Raw genomic sequence first — 21,876 nt, 5'->3', positions numbered from 1 at the left:
AAGTCTGATCCATGGAGGCCCCACCTCTCAACTTAAAGGACCTGCTGCTAACGTCTTGGTGCCAGAAACCACATCACACCTTCAGAGGTCTAGTGGAATCCATGCCTTGACGGGTCAGGGCTGTTTTGGCGGCAAAAGGGGGAGTTACACAATATTAGGCAGGTGGTCATAATGTTATGGCTGATCAGTGTAATGCACAATTATGATCATTAAGATGATGCTCCTGGCGGCTGCATGCTTCTGACTGTTTGCGTGGCTGCGAAGTGCTTCCTCTTCCATATTTGATAGATCGATAGTAGTTTACATACTTTACATTAAACTTTTCTGTCATCTACTTTTAAGACCCAGACTTTTTGAAGTCATTATTATGTAGCCAAAGCCCTTGAGATGTACATTTCCCTGGCAGGTTTGCCTTCATTAGCACGGGAGACTGCATATCTTGACTGAAGTGATTGCCTGTTGACGAGCGGGAAGGGGATAAATGGAGGCTGACGAATGAAGTATCCTAACCAAAACAATACGCAATATGGGAAATCCATGAAATAACCTGATAAAGAAGAATACTGCATGGAAAAAACATTTAGATAAATGGCAACTAAAATGTAAACATGCTACAACATTCCCTGATATTCCATGACTTAGACTAAAATAATTATAAAATCCCTTGACTTTCCATGTCTGGAATATACTTTTTCAAATCCCATGATATTCCATAAATTCCATGACCTGTGGAAACCCTGTATGAAGCTTTTCCTAGCCAAAGGGGCTAGGAATTTTCTTAGCCAATTCCTAACTGCTTTCTCTTTGAATAACTGCTTTCACTTTCCCATATTTGCCTAAGAAAAGTTTGTGAAGCAAGTCAAACTGATAATTTCTGCTGCTCTGTAATTTGCTACATAGATCAGTCTGAGACTGCAGTCATTTAGGTGATGTCATAATGAGGTGTGTTACACAAAACAAACTCCTCAGAGATCAGATCATCGCTAACCAAACAGTGTGTCAAAGCCAAATACATGTTCTCCAACTGTTGCTTTTCCCATGACTGTTAAAGTATGCGTCTGGCCAATCAGAATAAACCCAGCAGATTCTGGGACCAATCTAAGCAGTTAGATCACTTTGGCTTTATAGAAATTGTCCCGGACATACTGAGATCCAGGCGCCCGGCCACAGCCACAAACATGGCTTAGTGTTTGGCCGATGCGAGGTGTTTGGTTAATCAGGCCCCCCCGTGAAAGTCTTACGAAGGGTTCATGAAGGCTTCATATTGCTGCAGTTACCTGGAAGTGGGGCCAGAGAGTGGGTGTGGTCGCTACTCACAGGTCTGGAGAGAGGAGTTGCGGAGCAGTGTCAACCACTAGCAGAGTCACCTCCATCAGACTGGTCATGGCTGCCTCACGTACCCTGGAGAGAAAAATAACTGATGAACATCAACACACACACCTAACACCCACACACACACCTAACACCCACACACCTAACACCCACACACACACACCTAACACCCACACACACACACACCTAACACACACCTAACACCCACACACCTAACACCCACACACCTAACACCCACACACCTAACACCTAACACCCACCCACACACACACACCTAACACCCACACACACCTAACACACACACACCTAACACCCACACCCACACACCTAACACCCACACACACACACACCTAACACCCACACCCACACACCTAACACCCACACCCACACACCTAACACCCACACCCACACACCTAACACCCACACACACACACACACACACACACACACACACACACACACACACCTAACACACACACACCTAACACACACACCCACACACCTAACACCCACACCCACACACACCTAACACCCACACACACACACACCTAACACACACACCCACACACCTAACACACACACACACACACCTAACACACACACACCTAACACACACACACACCTAACACACACACACACACACACCTAACACACACACACACCTAACACACACACACACACACACACCTAACACCCACACACACACACCTAACACACACACACCTAACACACACACACCTAACACCCACACACCTAACACACACACACCTAACACCCACACACACACTCCTAACACCCACACACACACTCACACACACACACACACCTAACACCCACACCTAACACCCACACACACACACACACCTAACACACACACACCTAACACACACACCTAACACACACACACACCTAACACACACACCTAACACACACACACCTAACACACCCACACACACACCAAACACCCACACACACACCAAACACCCACACACACACCAAACACACACACACACACCTAACACACACACACACACACCCACACACACACACACCCCTAACACACACCCCTAACACACACACACACCAAACACCCACACACACACCAAACACCCACACACACACCAAACACCCACACACACACCAAACACCCACACACACACACACCAAACACCCACACACACACACACCAAACACACACACACACACACACCAAACACACACACACACACACACACCAAACACACACACACACACCAAACACACACACACACCAAACACACACACACAACCATACACACCTAACACCCACACCTAACACCCACACACACACACACACCTAACACCCACACACACACCTAACACACACACACACACACCCACACACACACACACCCCTAACACACACCCCTAACACACACACACACCAAACACCCACACACACACCAAACACCCACACACACACCAAACACCCACACACACACCAAACACCCACACACACACACACCAAACACCCACACACACACACACCAAACACACACACACACACACACCAAACACACACACACACACACACACCAAACACACACACACACACCAAACACACACACACACCAAACACACACACACAACCATACACACCTAACACCCACACCTAACACCCACACACACACACACACCTAACACCCACACACACACACACACCTAACACCCACACACCCATACACCTAACACACACACACCCACACACCTAACGCACACACACACCTAACGCACACACACACTTAACGCACACACACACACACCTAACGCACACACACACCTAACGCACACACACACACCCAACACACACACCTAACACCCACACACACACACACCTAACGCACACACCTAACACACACACCTAACACCCACACCCACACACACCTAACACACACACACACCTAACACACACACAGCTGTCCTAGTGCTTGGCTATAGTAGCTACATGCTCTGATTACCATATTGCAAAACAAATGCTGCCTCCAGGATGTGACAGGTTAATTTGAATATTAAGTTCAGAACCAGAGGCGGTGTCACTGCAAATAACATTCTTCGATGGCATGGGGGGGGTGTATGTGGCAATCAGGGCACTTTACTCAGAAGTCACAGCCTGAGACAGACAGGTAGAGACAGGAAAAAAGAATGAAGTAGCCCAAGTTTTCATATTGTTATATAATCAACGGTTCGGGACAAAAGGCCCGAAATGGCAGCCATTGTTAAACCTGGCCCTTTCTGCAACTTGGCCAAACAATAGATGGTTCTGTAGATAATACGGAAGCCATTTTCAAACCAGACCCAACTCTTGTAAAAGGACCTGCTTTGGCAGACCTCACACCTGTCTAACAGAAAGGACAAGATTCCCATGCCTGAGGGCATATGTCTTTCCTCTTTTCCATCCAGAAGATTATGTCCCCAATGTGATGCAAAAGAGACGATAAAAGTGACACGCCAGGTGACGTTTCTGTCAGGTAAATTAAGTTTCACCCGGTGTGGCAATACACATCGCCTGGGGCAACAAGGTGTGACACATGGCCGTGAGGCAGGGTGAGGAGTCCTGACGGGGAGATTACTAACCCCAATCGGCACGGGAAGTCAACTGTGTGCGTTACAGATCTATATGAATTCAAACCAAATTGGAGGGGATAAAGACAGGGTGAGAAAACGGGGACAAGAGGGGTTAACTATAAATAAACAGAGAGGATCCTTAAGGACTCAAAATGTATAGATGAGGTTTCTTGTTCCCTTTTCGGTTGTTATTCCCCATAATGATAATGATAAACAAAATGTGCCTAATGCAGGTTTGGGGTCGGTCAGACACTGTCCCTCATCTATTTGACATGTTTGGCTTTTTGTCACGATTTCTGCATTTCTGTCTGTGGTGCAGCCGTAGCCTTTCCTTAATGGGGAAACTGGGTTTCCCTCTGACTTCCCTTCTAAATGGCACCACTGTGCTCACTGAGCCGGCACTTTGTCAGGGTTTTTCTAAGGTGTCGTTACCACGGTCAAATTGATTACCATGGCGTTCCTGTGAATCTAGGGCTAGATAGCACTGACTCTGATTGGATGTTATGCTCCTGAGGGTTCAGTGAGTTTGCAGAACAGGTTTGTGAACACAGCCCCAGGACCAGTTGGGTGAAGGGACTTACATTTACTCAACTCATGATTTGCAGGGTTTAGGAACGAAATGATAGGGGGTCAAATGTATTTTCGATGTTTACAAACATAATAGCTTCTTATGTTTATTTTGTAATTATTATTAGTGGTTGGCCGGATCGTATCCTGCATACATAGTTAGATGTGTACAAGAATCTTCCAGAATTTAGCACGCAGGGTTTTAATGGGCCATTTGTCCCACTGAGTGAAATGTTGTCTGTTGACATACCTGTGAGGTAAATGAAGCATCACCCAGGTGACCAGACACATAGATGGCCAGACCATGTGATATATGACTGTAGGACAGGGAATACCGTGCTCAAGGGGACTTCCACCCCTCTGGTAGGGGAAAGCCAAACTGTTTGTGTGTCACTAACCAAGCTCCTACATCTCCTCTGCTGTCCAGGGTGTAGTCACTCAAACAGTCCAGGAGAGCTCTGTAGATCATGGAGACGTTCCCCTCACAAACCACAGAGTCAGTCGAGCCTTGGGCGGACACCCCTGCTGTCACACACACTCTGAGAGAAAGAGAGAAAGTGTCATATCCTATGACAATAAAACCTCTTAAATCGACGATTGAAATTAAAAGACTGATAAATAAATGAAAAACAAACTGAGGGTCCCTGCTCATCTTTTGAAAATGACTAAAACTTACCACTTCAAACAGGATGTAAAGCTCATCCAGAACTTGTCTTTTCCAACTAGCACCAACCTGTCCAAAAAACTGTTAACAATAGGACCCCTAGCAAAAGCTTGATTTCATCCTAAAAATATGAATAACATCCAACTAACCTTTAACCAATAACATTCAACTAACCTTTAATTGAAGTACATTTGTTAAAACAAACAAAAATCCTTAAATAAGAAAAACGCTTTCCTCAAATACAACATTAAATCCGAAGCGCACTAAATATGATACATGCTTGTCCCACCTAACATTAGACAAACACGCTAGGATAGAAGTATCCGCTAAAGAACTCAGACGAGGGTAACAGAAAACAACTGATTTCTAGAAATAGAAACAGTAAAACCGAGAAGCGGAGTGGGATATTGGTATAATTCAGGTCCGGCAGGTATTGCCTGGCAGTTGTTTACCTTGGCTAACCACCCGAACACTACCGACAACATGCAGATCCCGTGGATGAACACGCAGAAAGACGGACTGACAGACTGGTGTTCATGCGAGGAGTAGGGTCTGACCGTAAATCTTATTCACATGGAAGTCATGAATATTGGCATGCAATACTGATACAGCAGGAGCATGCAACACGTTTGAAACGCATCTGAGCAGAGTGTGATAAAAAAGCTTGGTAGTTTACTTTCCTAACTTTTTAGTTTCCCCCTCGGGCAGAACTTCATGCATATACACTGAGCCACGCCACCCCCTTACCACTTGAGCAGGGCCTAGTTGTTCTGTTAGGTTCACTATATGTCATATTGTTGTTCTGTTAGGTTCACTATATGTCATATTGCTGTTCTGTCTGATTGACTATATGTCATATTGTTGTTCTGTTAGGTTCACTATATGTCATATTGCTGTTCTGTCTGATTGACTATATGTCATATTGTTGTTCTGTTAGGTTCACTATATGTCATATTGCTGTTCTGTCTGATTGACTATATGTCATATTGTTGTTCTGTTAGGTTCACTATATGTCATATTGCTGTTCTGTCTGATTGACTATATGTCATATTGTTGTTCTGTTAGGTTCACTATATGTCATATTGCTGTTCTGTCTGATTGACTATATGTCATATTGTTGTTCTGTTAGGTTCACTATATGTCATATTGTTCTTCTGTCTGATTGACTATATGTCATATTGTTGTTCTGTTAGGTTCACTATATGTCATATTGTTCTTCTGTCTGATTGACTATATGTCATATTGTTGTTCTGTTAGGTTCACTATATGTCATATTGTTCTTCTGTCTGATTGACTATATGTCATATTGTTGTTCTGTTAGGTTCACTATATGTCATATTGCTCTTCTGTCTGATTGACTATATGTCATATTGTTGTTCTGTTAGGTTCACTATATGTCATATTGCTCTTCTGTCTGATTGACTATATGTCATATTGTTGTTCTGTTAGGTTCACTATATGTCATATTGTTGTTCTGTTAGGTTCACTATATGTCATATTGTTGTTCTGTTAGGTTCACTATATGTCATATTGTTGTTCTGTTAGGTTCACTATATATGTCATATTGCTGTCCTGTAAGGTTCACTATATGTCATATTGGTGTTCTGTTAGGTTCACTATATGTCATATTGTTGTTCTGTTAGGTTCACTATATGTCATATTGTTGTTCTGTTAGGTTCACTATATGTCATATTGTTGTTCTGTTAGGTTCACTATATGTTATATTGCTGTTCTGTCTGATTGACTATATGTCATATTGTTGTTCTGTTAGGTTCACTATATGTCATATTGCTGTTCTGTCTGATTGACTATATGTCATATTGTTGTTCTGTTAGGTTCACTATATGTCATTTTGCTGTTCTGTCTGATTGACTATATGTCATATTGTTGTTCTGTTAGGTTCACTATATGTCATATTGCTGTTCTGTCTGATTGACTATATGTCATATTGTTGTTCTGTTAGGTTCACTATATGTCATATTGCTGTTCTGTCTGATTGACTATATGTCATATTGTTGTTCTGTTAGGTTCACTATATGTCATATTGCTGTTCTGTCTGATTGACTATATGTCATATTGTTGTTCTGTTAGGTTCACTATATGTCATATTGCTGTTCTGTCTGATTGACTATATGTCATATTGTTGTTCTGTTAGGTTCACTATATGTCATATTGCTGTTCTGTCTGATTGACTATATGTCATATTGTTGTTCTGTTAGGTTCACTATATGTCATATTGCTGTTCTGTCTGATTGACTATATGTCATATTGTTGTTCTGTTAGGTTCACTATATGTCATATTGTTCTTCTGTCTGATTGACTATATGTCATATTGTTGTTCTGTTAGGTTCACTATATGTCATATTGTTCTTCTGTCTGATTGACTATATGTCATATTGTTGTTCTGTTAGGTTCACTATATGTCATATTGTTCTTCTGTCTGATTGACTATATGTCATATTGTTGTTCTGTTAGGTTCACTATATGTCATATTGCTCTTCTGTCTGATTGACTATATGTCATATTGTTGTTCTGTTAGGTTCACTATATGTCATATTGCTCTTCTGTCTGATTGACTATATGTCATATTGTTGTTCTGTTAGGTTCACTATATGTCATATTGTTGTTCTGTTAGGTTCACTATATGTCATATTGTTGTTCTGTTAGGTTCACTATATGTCATATTGTTGTTCTGTTAGGTTCACTATATATGTCATATTGCTGTCCTGTAAGGTTCACTATATGTCATATTGGTGTTCTGTTAGGTTCACTATATGTCATATTGTTGTTCTGTTAGGTTCACTATATGTCATATTGTTGTTCTGTTAGGTTCACTATATGTCATATTGTTGTTCTGTTAGGTTCACTATATGTTATATTGCTGTTCTGTCTGATTGACTATATGTCATATTGTTGTTCTGTTAGGTTCACTATATGTCATATTGCTGTTCTGTCTGATTGACTATATGTCATATTGTTGTTCTGTTAGGTTCACTATATGTCATATTGTTGTTCTGTTAGGTTCACTATATGTCATATTGCTCTTCTGTCTGATTGACTATATGTCATATTGTTGTTCTGTTAGGTTCACTATATGTCATATTGCTCTTCTGTCTGATTGACTAGATGTCATATTGTTGTTCTGTTAGGTTCACTAGATGTCATATTGTTGTTCTGTTAGGTTCACTATATGTCATATTGCTGTCCTGTTAGGTTCACTATATGTCATATTGTTGTTCTGTTAGGTTTACTATATGTCATATTGTTGTTCTGTTAGGTTCACTATATGTCATATTGCTCTTCTGTCTGATTGACTATATGTCATATTGTTGTTCTGTTAGGTTCACTATATGTCATATTGCTCTTCTGTCTGATTGACTATATGTCATATTGTTGTTCTGTTAGGTTCACTATATGTCATATTGCTCTTCTGTCTGATTGACTATATGTCATATTGTTGTTCTGTTAGGTTCACTATATGTCATATTGTTGTTCTGTTAGGTTCACTATATGTCATATTGCTGTCCTGTTAGGTTCACTATATGTCATATTGTTGTTCTGTTAGGTTTACTATATGTCATATTGTTGTTCTGTTAGGTTCACTATATGTCATATTGCTCTTCTGTCTGACTATATGTCATATTGTTGTTCTGTTAGGTTCACTATATGTCATATTGCTCTTCTGTCTGATTGACTATATGTCATATTGTTGTTCTGTTAGGTTCACTATATGTCATATTGCTGTTCTGTCTGATTGACTATATGTCATATTGTTGTTCTGTTAGTTTCACTATATGTCATATTGCTCTTCTGTCTGATTGACTATATGTCATATTGTTGTTCTGTTAGGTTCACTATATGTCATATTGTTGTTCTGTTAGGTTCACTATATGTCATATTGTTGTTCTGTTAGGTTCACTATATGTCATATTGCTGTCCTGTTAGGTTCACTATATGTCATATTGTTGTTCTGTTAGGTTCACTATATGTCATATTGTTGTTCTGTTAGGTTCACTATATGTCATATTGCTCTTCTGTCTGATTGACTATATGTCATATTGTTGTTCTGTTAGGTTCACTATATGTCATATTGTTGTTCTGTTAGGTTCACTATATGTTATATTGTTGTTCTGTCTGATTGACTATATGTCATATTGTTGTTCTGTCTGATTGACTATATGTCATATTGCTGTTATGTTAGATTCACTATATATTGAAGTTAGGAACTGACTATGATGTCACAGCTGAATAGACTGTAATATGCATTAAATATTAATCTAAATGCATAATTAGAGACAGAGACATGGATGTTTTTATAACAGACCTAATGATCAGTACTGTCATGTTGATATTCTGTGTGTCTGTCCTTCAGTGGTATAGACTGTCTACTGATCATTAGGTCTGTTATAGTCATGTTGATATTCTGTGTGTCTGTCCTTCAGTGGTATAGACTGTCTACTGATCATTAGGTCTGTTATAGTCATGTTGATATTCTGTGTGTCTGTCCTTCAGTGGTATAGACTGTCTACTGATCATTAGGTCTGTTATATTCATGTTGATATTCTGTGTCTGTCCTTCAGTGGTATAGACTGTCTACTGGCCTCTGGGTTGTTCAGGAAACAGAGAACAAGAGATCGAGGACAAGGCACCAGCCTTCTAATCATGATTAGAAACGTAATGACGTGTAATGACGTGATTAAACAGTTTATATACTCGGCTGGGTCTGGTTTTAATAGTCTGTATCTTAGTACATGTACAGACCTGATGGGCTCATTCCAACTTAACTTGTGTTTCGGCTTTGCCTCAGTTTCATTGTGTTTTAATTGATTCAGTTTGATAATTTGCATGTTTGATAGATGGATAGATGGATGATAGATATAGATGATGGTTAGATAGATAAATAGATATATAGATGGATGATAGATATAGAGGATGGTTAGATAGATAAATAGAGATATAGATGGACGATAGATACATATGATGGATAGATAGATAAATAGAGATATAGATGGATGATAGATATAGATGATGGTTAGATTGATAAATAGAGATATAGACAGATGATAGATATAGATGATGGATAGATAGATAAATAGAGATATAGACCAATGATAGATATAGATGATGGATAGATAGATAAATAGAGATATAGATGGAATACAGATACAGATGGAAGACTAGACGGATGGCTAGATGAGGCGACTCACTGTGCCATGGCCTTGGCAGCATCTCTCCTGGCCTCAGAGAAGATCACCTCTCTCTGACCGCTGCTCTGTTGGAGCCCTGACAGGATCTGAGACACAGAAACACAAACTGTAGTCCACCCCATACAGCAGCGTTGAGTAGTTCCAAATGGAGGATACACGTGAGTGGCGGTGGACTACAGTCCGAGGCTGATGGTTTACCCGGTCCAGTTTCCCACTGATCATGAACCGTGGTAGAGAACCCAGAGCCAGGGCGCTACCACATCGAGTCAGAACCTCTGGACTCTTCAACCCTGCTATGTACTGGGACACCAGGAGCTCTGAACGCATGCGCAGAGGGAGACAGAGAGAAACGATGAGGCGTGGTGAGGGAGGAGAACTAAGGTTGATATCGTAGCAGGGTGACGTCATAAAACATGAGTGTACAGAAAAGGAGGACAACAGACACACTGGCAGACATGTTAACGGCTCAGGTTAACGTGTCTGCTCAATGACTGAAACATGAGGCGTGACCAAGCCTTCCCAGCCTACTGTCTCCACTCACCCTGCACCTGGGGATCGGCCACGCCGGGCTGGGGCTGGTAGCACTGCTCACACAGAGCAGCCAGGGCGGACACTGCTGCTTCCTGACCATACACACAGTAACACAATGACCAGTTGTAGTTGAGACACGCATGTCTGTCTGTCTGTATTTTGTCTGTACGTTCTGCATGTCTGCCAACCAACCAGCCAGTCGGTCATTCAGCCAGCAAGTTTTTAAGTAAGCTAGCCAGTGAATTATCCAGCCAGCTGGTCATTCAGTTAGCTAGTCAGTCAGTCATTCAGTCTTTCAGTTAGCTAGGCAGTCAGTCATTCAGTCTTTCAGTTAGCTAGTCAGTCAGTTATTTAGCCAGCTAGTATTTAATTAGCTAGTTAAGTCATTCAGCCCATTATTATCAGTCATTTAGCCCAGGCAGTCAGTCTCTCCATCTGCCAACCAGGCATACAGATGTGTATTTACCTTAATGTTGTCCCTGGGTCCGGCAGAGAAGAGATGGAGGCTCTTCAAGGTGTCGTCGATCAGCCACTGCCAACCAGCTGAAACACAGATATACAGGATTTAGCCAGACATAACACACACTCACCGGACACTTCATGAGGTACACCCATCTAGTATTTGTTAGGACCCCCTTCAAACCCATATCCACTTCAGGGCTTGATATGTTGTGCATTCAGTAATGTCTTTCTGCAAACCACTTTTATAAAGCGTGATTATTTGAGTATTTGTCAGCTTGAACTAGTCTGGCCATTCTCATCTGACCCCTGGTCGTCAATGGTTTCTGGGATGCCGGAACCACCAGATCTGACAAACTAATTAGGCTGAGGTCGCTGGATCACACGCCTTCACCATTCTAATGTGAGGTCGAACAACAACTAAACCTCTTGACCAAGTCTGCATGCTTGTTAACAGTCTATACCTATCAGTAACTACCAGCCAGCAAACACAAACACAGGATTCAATCTAGTGGATATATTATTGTTTTGACATTCTTTATCGGTAATTACCAGCCAGCTGAAACACGGAGCAATTCTTTTCAATACACAGTCTTTCAGTCAATGAGCACAGCACACTGCAAAACGACTGGCCACAAGCTGCAGCCAAAGACTTGAATAGAGACAGCTAACACATTAGGTCCCGCCCGGGACAAGGTTGACCAAGTACTAAGATCATGCCATTACAGTCACTGGATCTACAGTAAGCATCACATATTCAAAGGCCTCCATTAACAGGCTACTCACTGATGACAGGGTCGTCTTTGGAAGGCAACTTGGAAAGAGACATCTTCTCGATAAGAGCACACATCGCAGGCCTCATCAGTTCACCGCCGAAGCCCCTGTGTGGACCGGAGACAGTTCGGTTTTTATGTCGACAAACAGAAACAAGTTCAGGTCACAGAAGAAACAGTATCTTATACATCATGGGTCTTCAACCCTCTCCTGGGGACCCCCCCAGCCATCTCACAGTTTCGTTTTAGCCCTGAACTAGCTCAGCTGATTCAACAGGTAAGGGCTTGTTAATTAGTTAATAAGTTGATTCAGGTGTGCTATCTCTGAGATACACCTAAAAGATGGAATGGCTGGGGGGTCCCCAGGAGAGGGTTGAAGACCTATGGTATACAACATAAAGGAAAAGAAAGGTTAGACACAAAAGAAATGGGCTGACGTTGAGAAAACAATAGTGCCTACCTGTACTGCTTTCTGTCCGACAGCTAGAAGACAAGACAAAACAGACAAGATGACAAGGTTTAGCGATTAGTCTGTTAAGACTCTTGATTTGGATGGATGATTAGACAGACAGGTAGACAGACAGGTAGACAGAAAGACAACATCTGCATTCAGACAGACAGGTAGACAGAGAGGTAAACAGACAGACAACATCTGCATTCAGACAGACAGGTAGAGAGACAAACAGATCGACAACATCTGTATTTGGCTGAAACTGACCCCTGAGTTAGGGTTGCAAAATTCTGCAACAGCCTCAGTTTTCCTTTCTGATGGACATCCAATTGGGATTTCTGAGGGCAGAAGCAGTAGTAGGAACCTAAAGCTGAGAAACCACTTATAGGTAAAAACAGGGGAGACTGACCTTCTGGTGAATGCCTTTCAGTGCCTCCACAGAGTCTGTAGAAATGAGCTCTGTCACCGGTCTGCAGGTAAACAAAGCCACTGCTGTCATTATGGATGGACAGCACCAGTCAAAACTTTGAACACACCTACTCATGCAAGGGTATTACTTTAATTGAACTATTTTCCACATTAGACGATAATAGTGAAGACATCAAAACTATGAAGTAAAACATGTAAAGGAATGATATGGAAACCAAAAAGTGTCAAACAAATCCAAATACATTTATATTTTAGATTCTTCAAAGTAGCCACCCTTTGCCTTAATGAGAGCTTGGCAGACTCTTGACATAGTAAAAATAAAGGAATACCCTTCATTGAGATGTTTCAAAACATTTAACACGTAATGTGTGTATAACCTAAAAATGTCACCTCATTATCCATGTGACCTGTCCAAGTAAAACTCCTGGCCCCCATTTAAAACATTTTTGGGCAGGGTTCTGTACAGATTGGAAGCCCCATGTCAGTACTGTCTTGATCTGATTGGCTAGCTCATGAAGTGGGTTGACACTATTGGCTGTGACAAGAGTTGAGGTCCACATACCTGTTGTTCTCACTGGCCAATATGTACAGAGCGTGTCCGATCTCCGCACAAGCCAGAAGGGCGCCGTGGCGACCTTGGAGGTCAATGCCAATTGCTACGGGCAACAACTGAGGCAAAACTGAAAAGAAAGCACCAACATACAGTTAGGTCCAGAAATATTTGGACACTTACACAATTTTGTCTCTGTCCGCCACCAAAATGAATTTGAAATGAAACTACCTAGATGCAATTGAAGTGCAGACTTTCAGCTTTAATTCAAAAAGTTGAACAAAAATATGAAAACCATTTTCATACACTGTCCCCTTATTTCAGGGGTTCAATATGGAATTGGACAAATTGACGCAATCATAAATAAAATGTTAATTTTCAATACTTTGTCGAGAGTCCTTTGCAGGCAATGACTGCTTGATGTCTGGAACACATGGACATAACCTAACGCTGGGTTTCCTCCTTTGTGATGCTTTGCCAGGCCTTTACTGCAGCTGTCTTCAGCAGATGTTTGTTCGTGGGTCTTTCTGCCATATGTTTTGTCTTCAGCAATTGAAATACATGCTTGATCGGGTTGAGATCAGGTGATTGACTCGGCCATTGCAGGATATTCTACTTTGTCTTAAAAAACTCCTGGGTTGCTTTGGCAGTATGTTTTGGGTCATTGTCCATCTGTAAAGTGAAGCGCCTTCCAATCTTCTTCGCTGAATTTGGCGGAATCTGAACAGACAGTATATCCCTACACTTCAGAATTCATCTGGCTGCTTCTGTCTTCTGTCACATTATCAATAAACCCTAGTGATCCAGTGCCTTTGGAAGCCATGCATGGCCCAGCCCTCACACTGCCTCCACCGTGTTTTACAGATGATATGGTATGCTTTGGATCATGAGCCATTCCAAGCCTTATCCATGCTTTTTTCTTCCCATCATTCTGGTACAGGTTGATCTTAGTTTAATTTGTCCAAAGAATGCTGTTCCAGAACTGGGCTGGCTTTTTTAAGAGTTTTTTTTGGCAAAGTCTAATCTGAGAGCTCCTTTGACTGCATGTTGTAGGTTCACAGCAACAGCTTCCAAATGCAAATATCACACCTGGAATCAACACCAGACTTTTTACCAGCTTAATTGTATAATAAATAATGATGGAATAGCCCACCACTGTCCATGAAACAGCTTTTGAGTCAATTGTCCAATAACCTTTTGTCCCTAGAAAAGAGGGGGCTACAAACTAAAGAGCTGTAAATCCTAAACCCATCCTCCAATTTGGAGTTGAATACCCCCAAAAGTGCTGTCAGTGTCCAGTTATTTCCGGACCTAACTGTATAACGTGATACTCAGTGCAACCCGAGCTGAGAGGAATTCCTTACTGATCAATTATGACTTACAAGAACCCGTGAATTAAACAGAAAAAGACGCATGGTCCAAAACGACTGCCACAATGTTCCCACTCCATGCCACAGTAACCCAGAGCATATGAGCGGATTGGAGCGGTGAGAATCTCTGCTCCTCGCTCACGGAGCTCTTCACCCCTACGTTCAAAGCCAGATCAGGCCGGTCCGCTCATTATTAATCAGCGCTCAACGCAGTTTGCATCAAGCTCAACTCAAATCACCCCCCCGCTCGCTCCAAAAAAGGAAAAAATCTGCATGTATTACTTAAACCACAGCCTTACCTCCCAAAGAACTAAAGAGCAAAGACAACATTTTCCAAAAAGAAATATTTTATTTCAAATAACAAATTAGTCCTAGCCTATGTAAGAAGGAATATACACAAAATGTCCTGTAAAATTAAACGAATCAATGGCCCTAATTATATAAAAACATACAGGTTTTAAAAGTAAACAGGTGGGGCGTCGGTCTCGGTTGTCTGGCTGGGAGCGTTAATTTCCTAAGCTTCTTTTATGAGGAGGTCGCGGATCTCCCCAAGTTTGTTGCATACAGACTCATCTCGGATTATCCATTCTGTCTTGAAACGGGGATCTAACACTGATGCTAAAATGATATGTTCACCAGTATAGTATATTCCATAGCGAACTGACACCTTGTTTGCCAATGTTTCTGCAAAAGCAGCGATGCCCATTGGAAGTGCAGCGTGAGTGTCATCGGTGAGCAGGGATTTGATTTCTGCGACAGCAAGGAGGATCATCCCCAGGTTCCCCAGCTCCTTCTGCATTTTGTCTGTTAGGTCTGCAAGTGGTGTTAGGGCTGCCATACTTGATTCAGGGTGATCTTGGCAACATTAGACTTGAGTTTGTTTTGCCATAACGGGTCTTTTTGGAACAACCGGATGACCGACTAAATCGTCCGCAGCTGGCTCCTCCATCGAGTGGCGCAGGCATTTTTGGGGCGGACAACTAATTGGTCGGTTTCCTCTGTGTTCAGGGCGCTCTTGAGTACACTTTTCACCAAGTCCCCGACTTTCACTAACAGCCTATTACATTTGTGGTGCTCGTTAACGGCGTCTTTGGTCGCCAGCTGAAGCATGTGAATGGGACATCTCAGATGTAAATTTGACCTAGTAAAGTACTGATTTATCATAGTTTCTACATTAGAGGTTATCACTTCAACATGGCACAGGTGTTGTACGGTGTTGTAGCATGGGGGTGTATAGCCCGATTGAGCTGCGCTGGCGAAGTGTTGCATCCCTTCGCATTCTCCTTTACTCATGGGTTCATAGTCCAAGTAAATCATTAAAAAAAAAAGAAATGCTACATCCAGCTCTCTTTTTCTCCCCCTTGTTATGGTTGGGCCTTTGCATGCAGTGAAGAAACTTTTGAATTCCTCAACCCATTTCTATTGTTGCTGCTGCTGCTCCTCTCGCTCTATAAAATTAAAATTCATGCCCGACACCAATTAAATTAAATGAACCCTATATTAGGCCTACTTTTGTAGATGTAGTGATTGTATAAGTTAGTGAACTGTTATAAGCTGTTGTAACCAATGTAGATGTATTGATTATATAAGTTAGTGAACTGTTATAAGCTGTTGTAACCAATGAAACAAAATATTAAATGTCTGTAATATGAACCGAAACTGAAGGAGCAAGTAGGAGAATAGGAAACCCTGTTTAAGCAGTTGCCGGGGAGAGAAAGATTTAGTATGTCTGTTTTGTGAGAAACAGGTCACAGGTCAGAGACACACACACATAGTCGGACAGACAAGACAGAAACCAGAAAGGGGGGCAAGGGGATACTTGCAGTTATCCTATAAGGAATAAAACTGGGATTGGGCCAATGGCACACACTTTGTAAGTTAACGCCTCTATCTTTTGGGCGTAGTAGAAGTATAAAAATGATGTTTTGAATGTTGATCCTTAGACATTGTGCGGCGACACGTGTCTCCAGAAGCTTCTGTAATAAATGGACGTATAACTACGGTAATTGCCCTGACTCCCTGTGTTTTATTCTCCTTTCCAACAAACCAACTCGGGGAAGTGTTATACTTCAACACTTTGAATGACAAAACACATTTGTTTGAATATTAGGCTATATTTACTTTACACTTTTGTCACAAGTTACCGTGTTCAACTTGCTAATCTTTTGCTTTGTTCCCAGCGTGTTCACGTAGCACACTTTCGTGTTTTTGAGAGATGTCTTTTTAGATTCCAAAATGAATATTTACTGACTGAAACGATGTCACCACATTCTATTTATTGTACCACATTATCATTGATAGTTAGTTTTATATTAATAGTACACCTGTATGACATCTCATTTTCCTTTATGAAGTTCCTGGTGAACGCCATTATTGAGCAGAGTTTTGACTGAAAATAGTCTACTGTTGATAACTGTGCCAGACACAGATGGATTCTGGGTCAGGCTTGAGCATTCTTCAGACTCGTGGTGTGAGCAGAGTGAAATTGGAGCGGGACATAGGGCGACGCTCCGTCCTTTTAAAAATGCCGCTCTGCGCTTTGTCCAAAATCTGCATGCTCCCGCTCCACTCCGCTCACATGCTCTGCAGTAAACCAGCGAAAATGAGCGCAGTCACATTGCAGCTGGTAAGGACCAAAGAGGGTGAAGTAGCTCACCTGTTGTGGTCATATAATCAGGGGCTTGAGCCGTCAGTTTATGCAATGCCTTTGTAGCTAGCTCACGAATCACCCTGAAACACAACAAAGCAAAATGCTAATGGAGACTGTGAATGTCCTCCGCAACAGAAATACAGTATGGACTTTAATGGCTGCATGTTGTGCATAGGGCTGTGCCTGATGACCTGAAATATTACCCTGCAACACCGTTTGCTACATAATCATTCAAAGATGGAAATATGCAGCAAGGTGAGTTTCTATAATTTCCTCAGTCTAGAGTTAAGTGAAATTCCTCACCCGTCCCAGTGGTTAATCTTCATGGAAACCAGGTGATCTATCATAGGTCTGGTATATTCAGGGAAACTGGCGATGTACACACTGAAAACAAAAAGGCAAGGACATTATTATTCAGTCAAATATTACATGAGTGGTTTTGAATCCTGAATGCTGATTGTTTGAAAGAAATAGTAAATGAGATGATATCACAGTTTTACTGTTCTAATGAAACCGGTTTATCATAGCAATAATACATCTCAAAATATAAGGGCTTGTATATTGCAAGACTAAGCGCTGTTTCCAGCTCTCCGCATTTCCATGTGTCTAAGAACAGCACTTAGCGATGGTATATGCGCCTGAGGTGCCTTATCGTTTTCATAAAGTAAAATATCAATCATACCTCTGGTATAGTCTCAGACACACTGGATACATTGCCTCTCATCCAATCAGCATTCAAGGCTGGAACCACCCAGTTTTAATAGTATTTTGCTACTGCAGGTTTCATTATAACAGAGTTGTACAACAGAGAGCCCAGTGGGGGAAACCACTAAAACGAAGCAGGCGGGTGGAATGTTTGCTCCGACACGGGACAGATATAATGCCACAGGGCTGGGATGGTGACAGTCACATATGACAGGGCGCAGCAGGGCTCAAGCTGAACCCTGTTCCCTACACACTACATTCTACTTTTTGAGAACTCCCCATAAGGAATAGGGCGCCAACGGGACACCGTTTCAGGTGAGGCCAATGTAGCCACAGGGTATGGTGACAGTCACATTCTTTAGCATGTCAGGGCACATTCCTGAGATGGTAATGTCGAAACAAAGATAGTAAAATGAAACACCAAACTAAACCACCGCGCTTCAACGTGAAGGTCATCAGCCCTTCCATTCCTACTCTTCTTCAGACACACATTCAGATTTTCTTTGGCAACAGTTAGTGCATTAACTGCATTTAAACAACGCATTTGGAAAGTATTCTGGCTCTTTCACTTTCTCAACAATTGGTTGTGTTAGACTTAATTTAGAATTAATTTAATATAGTTTTTTGCTGTCAGTCTACACAATGCTCCAAAATGACTAAGTGAAAACATGTTTAGAAATGTGTGCCAATTTATTGAAAATGAAAAACGTTTAAAAAAAAATACATGAGTATTCAGACCCTTTGCAATGATACTCTAAATTGATCTCAGATGCATCCTGTGTCCTTTGATTATCCTTGAGATGCATCTAGAACTTGGAGTCTATGGCAAATTACATTGACTGAACAGGATTCAGAAAGGCACACAACTGTCTACACTCTTCACAGTGCATGTCAGAGAAAAAGCCAGGCAATGAAGACTACAGGACTTTGTTCAGTCATAGATCTGGGCAAGGTTATAAAAAAAAAATTGCTAAAGCATTGAAAGTTCCCAGGAACACAGTGAACTCCATCGCTGTGAAATGGAAGAAGTTTGGAACCACCAAGACCCTTCCTAGAGTCAACGGGAGAGGCCTTGTTCAGGAAGGAACAACAAACACAATGGCCACTCAAACGGAGATCCAGAAGGACAACCATCTCTGCAGCACTTCATCAATCAGGACTTTATGGTCGAGTGGCTAGTCAGAAGACACTTTTGAATGACTCTTGAAATCATGACGAAAATTATTTTCCGGTCTGATGACACAAAGATTGAACAATGGGGCCTGAATGCCAAGCATCACGTCTGGAAACAGCTATCTAATACCATCCTTACAGTAAAACACGGTGGTAGCCTTATGCTATGGGGTTGCTTCCCAGCAACACAGACTTGAAGACTGCTCAGGACTGAGGGAGGGATGAACGGAGTAAAACAACAGAGAGGTTCTTGAAGAAAACCTGATCCAAACCACATTGGATCTCAGATTTGGCCCAAAGAGTCATCTTTCAGCACATCAATGACCTGAAGTACACAGCCATGACAACCCTCGAGTAACTTCGGGAAAAGACTTTGAATGTCCTCAAGTGGCCCAGTCAAATCCCAGACTTGAACCAGGCTGAATAATAATAGCAAACAGACTACCTAACAGAGTTTTCATAACAGATTAATACAAAACAATGTAAAAAAAACAACTCTCTCACTTCTGCTTTTAGCCAGCACTACTGGAGAAAACAAAGCCTGTCCTCGGTTTACCTCTGCTTTCTATCTCCGCAAAAATGCATGATATTATTTTGAAATATATTACAATGATTGGAAATGCCCTGCCCTGCCCTGGTAGTGCTGTGCAAAAACCGTATGCCACCTGAGAAAATTGTGTAAAAAGTTATTTGGCTAGTTAATGTTAACTTGTTTTCAAACACTATAAAATATTTGTACCAAATAAAAATAAGAATGAATGCAATAAAAAGAAAATTCCATGGTAATGGATATCTAATAAGGTATTTAGCCATATCACAAGATATCAATCACCTAGCAAGAAAGTTTTGTAAATTTTTCAGGCGGAATTTCTATGCCTTATTTTGAAGAGAACGTGTGGAAAGATGGAGGGGAGTTTTTTCTGAGCGAGCAGTGGACCAGGTTCAAACGGACGTTGACGTGCACGAGGGCCGCAGGAATTGGCCCAGACCACTCGGATGAACAAGGCCACAATTCTATTGAATATTTATTGTATTCAGATTCATTTGTACTTATTCTAACGTTATATGGGGTTTTTAATGAGCAAACACACACTTATTGCGCAGATGAATAGTTCTAAACAATGTTGTCATGTGGCCTAAGACCTTTGCACAGTGCTGTAGATTAGTAACCACAAAAACATATCAAAGATGTTTGGGGCTTTTTATAGGTGTTTGTTAACCTTCAATCGGTTCCTCGATAAAACTGACACTGCCAAAATGGACATTCTGAATGCACGACTGAAATGTAGACTGTTTTCAAACATACCTGATGGCCAAATAACAATTGGTCAGGTTCCCCACAGCAAAGTAGTCTGCTGCAACGACTATCTCAATCCCATGGGGGAATGTGCCCTGTGAAGACAGTCCAAGGATCAGATACACTCTCATTTATGTAAGGGAACACTGTTCAAGTACACATCAGTTGCCTTCTGACAGGCAGACCCAGTCTTATTCTTTCCTCTCACCACCACAATCAAAATCAGATCAGAACCAGAAAAGGAACCAGGCAAGACTAGTTCAGCTGGCCTGCGATTAAAAGGGATGAATGTTGTTGTCCCTGGCTGGTTTCGATCCACAGTTTTCTATGCGGCAGTCCGTGCCTTTAACCATTACGCTATTTAAACAGGCAATTTACCTCAGCCATTACATTTTTGCTGAAATAACGTGGACAACAGAACGTTTATTAATATAACTAAAGTGGCTAGCTAATAGGTATATAGTCTACCTATAATGAAAACAATGACTCCAATCACTCCATGGCTGGTTTGTTTGTTTAGAAAACAATATAAATATAAAAGGGTCATGTAATCCAATTACTCTATTAAATATATGAGATTCATGGTATAATAGAGTGGATATATTGTTCTGCGATGGCTGAAAAGTACAGAGTGGATAATTATTTCTGAGAGACAAAAATTGGGGAATCGAACCGGGATCGAAACAATGGGGAGGGGTAATCTGACAAGACCACAGGACAGGCAGGTGGTCAGCCCACCTCCATATAGTCTTCAAATGCTACTTTTATCCCAGCCATTGCATTCCAGCTGAAATAACGTGGGCAACAGACAATTATTACCATAGACAGTTTTATTTGAGACTTCGTAATATAACGTAGCTACTGAAGCTGGGTTTTTGTCTATCCTGAACAAATCCTAATGCACACTTTGTTCAGTCAGAGGCGCGTATCGAACGCACTCGCATGGAAGTTCTCATCTCTAACCACTACGCTATTTAACCATGGGTATTCGGCCACTCACTAAGAGACATTCGCTCTTCTTGGCCGGCTCTGCTTACACAGTCCGGCAAAAATAATTTAGACACACAAACCTGAATACGTAATGAATGTCTGGCCCCAGAAAATAATCCTAGGC

General features: G+C 41.6%; 1 protein-coding gene across 4 annotated transcripts in view; it reads right to left on the bottom strand.

Annotated features, from left to right (window-relative positions):
- The window catches only part of tbcd (tubulin folding cofactor D), a 75,884-nt gene that overhangs the window by 14,228 nt on the left and 39,780 nt on the right, over positions 1-21,876 (bottom strand). For all 4 annotated transcript variants that reach the window (XM_029123625.2, XM_013131261.3, XM_013131263.3 and 1 more), the window contains 13 exons: positions 20,772-20,857; positions 17,891-17,971; positions 17,594-17,667; positions 13,580-13,697; positions 12,998-13,058; positions 12,598-12,620; positions 12,151-12,245; positions 11,372-11,448; positions 10,916-10,997; positions 10,573-10,691; positions 10,375-10,460; positions 4,902-5,042; positions 1,318-1,401 (listed from right to left, as the gene is read on the bottom strand). In XM_029123625.2, the coding sequence (XP_028979458.1) occupies positions 1,318-1,401; positions 4,902-5,042; positions 10,375-10,460; positions 10,573-10,691; positions 10,916-10,997; positions 11,372-11,448; positions 12,151-12,245; positions 12,598-12,620; positions 12,998-13,058; positions 13,580-13,697; positions 17,594-17,667; positions 17,891-17,971; positions 20,772-20,857 (1,127 nt within the window). The remainder of the gene's footprint in view (positions 1-1,317; positions 1,402-4,901; positions 5,043-10,374; positions 10,461-10,572; positions 10,692-10,915; positions 10,998-11,371; positions 11,449-12,150; positions 12,246-12,597; positions 12,621-12,997; positions 13,059-13,579; positions 13,698-17,593; positions 17,668-17,890; positions 17,972-20,771; positions 20,858-21,876) is intronic.

The sequence above is a fragment of the Esox lucius genome, chromosome 11 (genome assembly GCF_011004845.1).
Source record: "Esox lucius isolate fEsoLuc1 chromosome 11, fEsoLuc1.pri, whole genome shotgun sequence".
NCBI classification, from domain to species: Eukaryota; Metazoa; Chordata; class Actinopteri; order Esociformes; family Esocidae; genus Esox; species Esox lucius.
Note: the sequence above shows the minus strand (reverse complement) of the source record. Positions and strands in the feature narration are given on the sequence as shown.